The 10,000-nt window shown below is 46.0% G+C and overlaps 1 protein-coding gene across 1 annotated transcript in view; it reads left to right on the forward strand.

The window, feature by feature from the left end:
* Window positions 1–3,827, forward strand: part of sema3aa (sema domain, immunoglobulin domain (Ig), short basic domain, secreted, (semaphorin) 3Aa) — a 16,303-nt gene extending 12,476 nt beyond the window's left edge. Inside the window, exon 11 of the mRNA XM_030341864.1 lies at window positions 548–3,827. Within this exon, the coding sequence (XP_030197724.1) occupies window positions 548–1,300 (753 nt within the window). The 3' untranslated portion in view covers window positions 1,301–3,827. The remainder of the gene's footprint in view (window positions 1–547) is intronic.
* Window positions 3,828–10,000: the final 6,173 nt, after the last annotated feature.

Below are 10,000 nucleotides of genomic sequence, written 5' to 3' on the forward strand. Positions count from 1 at the left end.
CGGCGACAGAAAAGAGAAAAGAATACGAGCGACTAGAGAAAACGATGAACGTGTGCGACGGAAAGAGAGACAGCCTAAGTAAAGATCAAGCTGTGAATATTGTCATTGACCCTCTGACCCTTACCATTAGGAAACCCTGGTTTAAAGACGGGATACATCTTCTACTCACACCCTCACATAACCCTCACCCTACCCTCACATAACCCTAACCCTACCCTCACATAACCCTAACCCTAACCCTACCCTCACTAACCCTACCCCCCTGCTGTTGTGTTGTACTGGGCCCTGTCTTGATGTATCCACTGTCCTGTTGATGTTTGTTGTGTTTAGTGGCTTGGTGGCAAAGGAATTCCCCCCTTGGGGGTTAGGGGTTAGGGTAAGAGGGTTAGGGTTGGGTTAGAGGGCTAGGGTTAGGGGTGGGTGAGAGGGTTAGGGTTATTAAAGTGCAATCAACCCTCGCTCCTTCCTCATCCATGTCTTCTTCTTCTTCTCCTTCTTCTTCTCCTCCTTCCTCTTCCTCTCCCTCTTCTCCTCTTCCCCTCCACAGATGAAGCTGGACGAGCGCGTCCTGCGTACGGCCCAGGGCCTTCTGATCCGCAGCCTGGCCCAGGCGGACGCGGGCGTGTACCACTGCCACGCCGTGGAGCACGGCTTCGTCCAGCCCCTGCTGCGGCTCACGCTGCAGGTCATCCCCACGCAGCGGCTGGGCGACATCCTGCCCGCTGCCGCGGCCCTGGGGGGTGGCGCGGCCGGGGCCGGGGGCCTGTCGGGGGGCTCCAAACACCGGGTGTGGTACCGGGACTTCCTGTCCCTGCTGGACCACCCGGACCTCAGCAGCGTGGAGGAGTTCTGCGACCGCGTGTGGAAGAAGGAGCGCAAGCAGAAGAGGTTCAAGGCGCCGGCCGGCGACGCCCAGGGGCCCGTGGTCGTCGCCGTGGGGACCGCCGCCGCCGGGCCGAGACCCAAGGCCCCGGGGCCCAACGGCCAGAAGCGGCAGGGCACCCCGGCGCAGAGTGGCCCCCGACTGGGGGGCCGGGGCCAGGCGGCGGAGGGGGCGGCGGCGCCCGTCCAGAGCGCCCAGACGGGCGTCCCCAGCCCCACGGGGGCCGCGGCCAGCGGGCAGGGGCCCAAGAGCAGCCAGAGGGGCCAGAACACTCAGACCCAGAACAAGGGGTCCCAGGCTGCTGGGGGCCCCCGGGCCGGGCCCCAGCACTCGGCCAAGTGGAGACGGATGCAGGAGAACAAGAAGGGACGCAACAGGAGAACGCACGAGCTGCAGAGGCCCCCACGCAGCGTCTGAGAGCACACACACACACACACACACACACACGTACAGACACACACACGCACACACACGTACAGACGTACACAGACACACACACACACACAGACACACAAAATATTAAACTCATACACACACAAACACACATATACACACACACATTAACTCATACTCACACAGACAGACTCACAAACTCAGACGCACATTTAGATACAAACAGCCTCTCAAGAACAATACGACACTTCCCAAATTCTCACACAAATGCACATACAGACAACAACCATTCAGCAAGTTCCCCGCGTGTGCAGTCGGATCTGACCTACAAAAGGAATCACATGTCATCACACGTACACACACATAAAGTGAACCACACACATGCGCACACATGCAAACACACGGTCCCTGTGCAATGAATACTGAAGCGACGCAGGACTGAAAACAAAAGGGAGCAGGGACTCGAGAGCTCGTGATGCTGCCCAGGAACCAGCCTCTGTGTCCTGGGGGAGAACTCTGTACATAAGCTACTCTACTGGGACTACAGTGGAGCCAACGTTCCCTGGTAAAGGACCTGCCGGAGTGTTTTATAGAGGATATGATGAAGACACCCAAGCTCTGAGCGCTGGGAGGTGAAGTGTGGAGAAGGCCTTAAACGAGGAGTGGCTGTATGTGTGTGTCAGTGTGTGTAAGTGTGTGTGTGTGTGTCCACTCACTGGAACCAGCTCTCTTTGAACCTGAGCAAATTAATCAGAAGATTGGCTGCTGTGAGAAGACTAGGCCAACAAAAAGCACACACACAAAGGCACAAAGAAACACACACACGCACACACACACACACTCACACACAAGCACATGGATCTGTATGAACTGTCTATGCGGGAGAAAGAAACTGGTATTTTCAAATTCTTTTCGGATGTGTTTGGGCAACAACAGCAGATCCTCAAAGAGGATACCGTGAACTGGGGTCCCGTTGTGAATCTGATTGGTCAGGAGCATTCTAACGGTTGGGGGCGTGTTCATAAGGAGCTTTGGCTTGAGGTCAAAGGTCTAAAGAGGCTAAAGAGAAACAGAGTCTGGTTTATTTTGAGGGGGCAGCGATACGCACCAGTGACTCTCTGGGTGTTCTGGGAATGCCGGGACAGCACATCGGAAGCACGGCGCTCCCAAAGCTGGAATAGCAACGTGCATGTAGTCGTCGATCAATGTTTCCAATAAGCTAGTCTCCTCTGACTCTTATTTTACCAAGTCATTACGTTTATTTTATCCTTTTTTTTTGTACGTCCTTTATTATATATATGAATATAAAATTGTTACATATTTTAAATTGTTTCATATTTCATTTCCAAACAATTGCAGCCATTTTGTACGAGCCGCGTCGTAAAACACAATTCGCCACATCTCTCTCTCTTTCTCTCCTGTTCCCAAGGACTGTTAAAAGTGTTAAGTTATTTTTGATAAGTTCTTATTTTTTTCTTGGGAGTGAAAAAAAAAAGCTGTGGATGGTTAAGTTTATGCTGAAGCTAAGTCAGATATAGACTTGTGTACATATATACAACAAGCCTAACTCTTTGTGTATGTACATATATATACAGTGCAAGGACATCACTTGTCTATTATTTATTGCCGATGGTTTTTGTGAAACGGTTACATTTATTTTTGATATTACGGTCATTTTTTTGGGGCTCATCCACATTGGAGAAAGAAACAGCCACTCAAACGAGGGAATCGACAAGGGACGCCCCCACCCCCTCCCCCAACAAGACGACACGAACGTAGGGGACATTGAAACACGAGCACCGGGTATAAAACATTTGAACACATCTCTGCTTCTGGACTGTGACCCCCCCCCCCCCCCCCCCCGAAAGAACGTAAAAGCACAACATTTAGGATTTTGTTCCATATTCCGTTTGTTGGTTAGTTTGTTTTTGTTTTTGTTTGCCTTAAAGCGAATGTGAGGTTGACGTCGCACCTTGTTGACCTCTGTGGTGAGCGCGCTGTGTTTAGAGGTCGCTGCCCATGTTTAGAGGTCGCTGCCCCATGTTTAGAGGTCGCTGCCCCTGTTGGTCTCATAAGATGGCCACCGGGAGTGATGTCACTTCACATTCCTTGTTTAGTTCCTTTACTCACCCAAATTCTAATCACTCAGTCATCAGCCATTCTATGTAAGATAATACAAATTAAAAAAAAAAGAAGAAAAAAAACCTTTAGCTGTGACTCTCTGTTTAAGAAATAGTGCAGAAAAACGTTGAAACTAGTCTGAGGAGAAGACGCATTATACTGCATGTGAATGCTAACTAGCTACAGCAAGTGCATCTTTTCTATCGTCTCTATTCGTGTTTTGTGTGACGAGGTGAAGCTCCCTGGAAACCAACCATGTAAATTAACCTTGGTCCTTCTTTTTTTGTTCAGTACCAACACCACCAAAAAAACAAAAGCCAAAACTGTCTAGAAAAACCAACCTCCTTAACGGTTCTGCGGACGTGCCTCCGTGTCTGACATTACCCTGAAGAGAATACCATGTGTCGATGCAATAAACTATAACAGTAGACAGCGTCTCGAGCAGAACTCTGTAGTTGGATGTCCCAGCTTAACAATCGCCCTCTCTCTCTCTCTCTCTCTCTCTCTCTCTCTCTCTCTCTCTCTCTCTCTCTCTCTCTCTCTCTCTCTCTCTCTCTCTGTCTCTCTGTCTCTCTCTCTTTCTCTTTAGTGGTTGTATAGAGGGAGAGAGAGAAGCAGAACGGGCAGAACTCTGTAGTTGGATGTCCCAGCTTAACAATCGCCCTCTCTCTCTCTCTCTCTCTCTCTCACTCTCTCTCTCTCTCTCTCTCTCTCTCTGTCTCTCTGTCTCTCTCTCTTTCTCTTTAGTGGTTGTATAGAGGGAGAGGGAGGGAGGGAGAGAGAGAGAGAGGTCTCGGGCACAGTGCTGCTGTATAACAGTTCCTTCTGGCATGCATTCAGTTGTCTAAATAAACATCATTAAATCTACCGTTGTGCAATTTCTTCATTGAGTTCACCCCGGTCGGATTTCCGAATGTGTTTGGCTGACGTCGTACCTTGTATGTATACACATGTACAAGAGAGAATATACAAATATAATGTAGAAGCAAGGGAATTCAATCCTATTGAATAATAACTTCAGGTCATTTACAAATAAAAATCTGTTTCTAATCATTTATTCATGATAACATGTGATAGCATATTTATACAATTCCCAAATGAGTGTACAGATTGGATAAAACTGCTGAAGGTAAGATTTGAGAATTGCAAACAGAGAGACCAGAAGCAGAGGAGACCTCCCTTCATGTGTCATTGAGAAGTGTTTCATCCACACACCTGTGGTGTATTACGTTGTCTAAGTGTGACTGATTGGCTGGAAGGATGTATTCCAGGAACCAATCAGGGTAGAGATGCCCTGATTGGTTATTAATCAGCCGGGAGCGATCTCCAAAGAGCATTTCACTCGCTCATAGCGGGCGGCTGGCTTTGGTGTTTCTAACCTGTTTCATGTTTTCATTTCTAGATCTTAAATCTTACCGACAGCACCCCCGAGGTCATTATCAGCATGCTGAACTTGATCCATAACTGATTCAACCAGGACAAGTGTAGTCTTGCTGTCAGCCAGGTGGTGACATCAAAATAAAGTAGACAGTTTAATGAAAATGGATTGACGGTTCAACTGGTTCCAGTGGTATGAGCCATGTTCGGTAAACCAACAGCATGATATCTCACCTTATAATGTTATAATTAAACAAGTTGTCATCAAGATGATGACCCAAATGGAAGACAAAGCCAACAGCCAGAATATATACACTGTATGTCGCTTTGGATAGAGTAATCTTAATGTAGTAGTGAACTTACTGTGAGATGGGGCTGAATAAAGGGTGTAATGTCGATAATGTACCACAAGAGTTCATTGTTGTCACATTCACCCTATTCACAAAAATAAAGTGTTATTTTGCACATATTTCTACCTATCTATTTCAACCAGATTCAGAAGAGTGTGTGTTTGTGTGTTTGTGTTTGTTTGCATGCCTGCGTGTGTGCATAATTCGAAACTGGATAATGACACAATCGCAATCATCTTTCTCGGCCTCAAGTGTCACTAGTTTGTCTGTTGCCGTGGTTACGGTAATCTTATCTACTTCTCATTCAGCACAGTTCAGAACCTTAAACGTTTCAGCTCTGTTGCTTTAAGCAATCATTACTACCATATGTATCAACCTGTATGTACCTATCTCATTGGCCAAGCTCAGATCAGAGTCTATAGATATATGTACCCTAACCTATCTGCTCCTGACGGGTCTGGCTGTCGCCTTGCATGATTGACTCCTCCGTCGATGTGTGTGTGAATGTGAGGCGATATTGTGAAGCGCTCTGAGCGGCCACTGGTTAAAATAGCCCTGTATGTACTTTACTATAGTGGCGATATTGTCACTCGAGGGAGCAACATGCTCTGAGTTTGGTGTCTCCTGCTCTTTTTTGTTCCTGTAAAGCTGTTGCTCCATTAGCAACTTCATCCACTTAAAACTACTCCTGCCACGTTCCGGCTCTTGCCTCAGTGACCTACACTTGACCAACGAGACTCAGGGACGTTCCTGTGTTCCCTGTTGGTCCAATGTGTTTCTCCTGTGTTGATCGCTAATACTGTTCACCTGCGTTCCATGTGTTTTTTTCGGTCAACTGAATCAATGCAAGACTTCTGTCTTTTGTGTGTCTGTTTGGTTATGTGCCGTGTGATGGGGATCTCTCTCTGTTCGACGCCTTACAGTTAATTTATAGATTTGTCCAACCATGTCAAGCAACATAAATGAACCACTAACCCACTTCTATGAACCATCCGCTAAGACGTCAATACGTGTAGTAAGTCCAAGTCATATTATTTTCATGAAAACGATAAACGTTGATTAATTGCATTCAACTCCAATCAAATAATATAATCGTCCCTTCATTTTTAATCAAGGGGTAATCAAGCGTCACAGTCTCAAACGAGCGTGTGTTTCAATGGGATGCTGTGCTGAAGCCCAAAGGCTTTTATCGACTGCTTCCCCTGGAACACACAATCTGCATACTAATATCAGCACCATTGAGTGGCGTGTGAGTAAAAACACAGGCACATTAGTGGATCTGTCCGGGGATATATCCCCGGACAGATCCGTTTATCCCCGGATCTGTCCGGGGATGACCTCGGCCTGTGATAGACTCAGGGGGCAAGGTGTCTTTGTGTAGCTCTGGGGGGGTGTCTGGGATAATCATTTTGGGGGTGACGAATTGCTAAAAAAAGATGAAGGAATTATGCAAAATGGGCATATTTAGGCAGAGATGCATGCATTCACACTTGCCAATTCATACATTCATGTGTTAATTAATTCATAGACACACGCACACACAGTACCTGAACTCACCACTAGTCGGCTTGGCTTGCAAGCATAGCACGACCACCTTCAAACATGCATACGAATGCGTGTGTGTGTGTGTGTGTGTGTGTGTGTGTGTGTGTGTGTGTGTGTGTGTGTGTGAAAGCGAATGAGCACTATAGAGGGTTTGTGTGTGTTAAAGAGAATGAGTTGTGTTACTGTGTTTTGTAAAAAGCTGGCATCATGAGTCACCCTGTGAATTCCCATACACGAGTCAGCTAGAAACATCTGCAAGTCTCCGCCCACTTGACCGCAACAGCAGTGTGTGTGTGTGTGTGTGTGTGTGTGTGTGTGTGTGTGTGTGTGTGTGTGTGTGTGTGTGTGTGTGTGTGTGTGTGTGTCACACGAGTATGTCCCCCCGCAACGCTTGACGTGTGCTCTGCCCGTGAGCAGACCCAAAGCATTGTGGGAAAAGGAGTCCTTGGGCAAGGAGACGAGGGTGGAGGAGATCTAGGTCAACGACTACAGGACAACAGCCAATCACACGGCTGCTCCACCCCTATGTCACACTTCTCTCTCTCTCTCTCTCTCTCTCTGTGTGCTCTTATGTACTGGCCCACACACACACACACACACACACACACACACACACACACACACACACACACACACACACACACACACACACACACATACACACACTTTCCTTACCTCATTATATCTTCATGTATTTTTCCCACCATCATTTCTTGCCTGTGCAAAATACAGGCAAGACCTGTAAAACATATCGGCTGTCCAGTTTTACTGCTTCTTTTGCTGCTGTGCAGTAAGCGCCCTGTAAAACATATGAAAATACAGGAAGACACAAGCCTAGTATCTGCCCATACACACCAATGAGTTGGCTCAACGCACACTCACGTTGAAATGTGAATTTACTGGGGACTGTATATAGGAGACTGCACTACAGTGGAGTGGAGAGATCATAACTCATGTGTAATCTCTATGACTTGTCTCCGCTGACCTTTTCAAATTAAAATATATAAAAGTTCAGGCCCTTATAAATAATGGATTCAAAACTTTAATGCCGAATCTGAATAAAACTAACTGGATTTAGCGTGCAAGTCTTCGTTGTGTACTAGTGCAGTTGTATACAGAAAGCTTCTGGCTGCTAGACGACCAAAAATAGATTTGCAAAAAGATAAATAAACACAATTAAATATATAAACAACACAAATGATAATATACAATGATATGAAATATAAAATAAAATTGATAAAATCTTCAAGTCATCGTATTCACTATATGGTGAAGGTGCCTGTGTCTCTCTGTCTCTCTCTACAGATAGAGGGTTTAGCTGAGTTTACCTCCCGCCTGGAGGTCTGAGTACCCCGGGGATTGGTGAAGGAAAAGTGTGAAGACACCTTCTCTGCAACACAGGCTGTTCCTCCTCACACAAAGGGATATACACACACACACACACACACACACACACACACACACACACACACACACACACACACACACACACACACACACACACCGACATATAATACCAATTATATTTTTTAGATTTTCATCTTGAATATTTAGTCCATTATATTCTAAACAGTTTAAATAACATTATTTTAGATATTTCTCTTAATGATAGGACTGTGTGTGTGTGTGTGTGTGTGTGTGTGTGTGTGTGTTTTCGTGGTTGATCTCTGAATCATCAACGGCAAGCTTAGTTAATCACCATCATGCGACCGCCCCCCCCCCCCCCCCCCCCCCTCCTTCCCCAAAGACGATAATATCACCACCTGGGATCCACCACCTTGACGACAGGCGCAGGTGGTTGCTAGGGACTCTTGAACGGTGTGTCCATCCAAATGCGATGTGTATTTCAGGCCTGAAGCACAAGGTGTGAATGTCATGCTGCCATTCCACCCAATAGAAAACGAGGGGCGGAGACAGGGAGGGAAGAGGAGGATCATGGGAAGTGTAGTCCATCACATTGTTCATGGTCCAGAATCCTTCAACTGGGACCCTTTGACTATGTATATAACCCTAACTATAACCCTAACCCTAACTATATTGACTCTTCTAATGTAATTGGAACTACAATAACTAAGTGGGTTGTGTACGGGAATTGATTGGTAGGGGGTGTTGGGGTACTGATGTCCAAATTTGGTCGCTGTCAACATTGGTGTGGATCTTAATTAAGCATCTTAGCTCTACACCAACTTTTACCTACTTAAAGTTTGAATCCACTAAGTTGATCGGCCAATGGGTATAAGCTGCTGGGTATAGTTGTACCTTAAAGATTGGTGGCAGGACAATGAACGGGAAATCCCCTTAACTTGTAGACTAACGGGCCAATGAACTGCTCGCCCTTCAGCTTGTCCTGGTAAACAGTTTGCCTTTGCCCATTTCCAAACGGGTCCATTGCCTGAAAGGAATAGCTCTGAGCCTAGACCGGGAGGGTGTATAATAAGGTTGTGGTTTGCTGACTTTTTGCAGGGCCGAACAGAAGGAGAGAGCAAGGTTAAATCAATCGACCCCCTTATCGGCTACACTGCTTGAGTCGCAAGGAAGTGATGCCATGCTTCAAATATCTGCGGCATCCATGGTACGAAAGGATGCTAAAGTCTGTAGAGAATGTAGGGAACAGACTTTAGCATCCTATAATCACTATGACGATGATTATATGGTACTTATTCAGCATTTCGTCAACTCATTTTCTTTTCATTTATAAAACTGTCCGAAGCCAATAAATCTAGTCAAGTGTTTTGGCTGGGTAATGTGTACTCGTTTATTTGTGTTTTTGCCAGTTTGTGAATGTCGATTTTTGGATACATATTGGAGAGTGATATAGTTTTATCAAATTCTTTAGGTTATTGAAAATGTGACGTCTCTCCTATTTCCTTATTTGATGTTGTGAGAAGAATGCAGTGTAAGCTGTGATTTACTTCTTCAGCCATTCTTTGTTTAAACCTATTAGCAACAAACTCGGTCCGTGGTAAAAGTGTAGTGTTTGTGATATGTTTATATATGTATATGCCAGTCCTGTGAACTTGTTTTTGACCAACAGCCATGACAGCCTTTTTAGGAGTCAGATCTTCAGAGAATGCGTGTGTGTGTATGTGTGTGTGTGTGTGTGTGTGTGTGTGTGTGTGTGTGTGTGTGTGTGTGTGTGTGTGTGTGTGTGTGTGTGTGTGTGTGTGTGTGTGTGTGTGTGTGTTTGAAGAGAACAGCTTATACTGGGGCAGTGTGATTGGCTCGTCTCATGGAGAAAAGAGGATTATTAAAACCTTGAGGGTGTGTGCACGTGTGTGTGTGTGTATGTGTATTGCATGTGTGTTTGTGTGTGTGCCTGTGTATATTGTTC

The sequence above is a fragment of the Gadus morhua genome, chromosome 19 (genome assembly GCF_902167405.1).
Source record: "Gadus morhua chromosome 19, gadMor3.0, whole genome shotgun sequence".
In the NCBI taxonomy this organism is placed as follows: Eukaryota; Metazoa; Chordata; class Actinopteri; order Gadiformes; family Gadidae; genus Gadus; species Gadus morhua.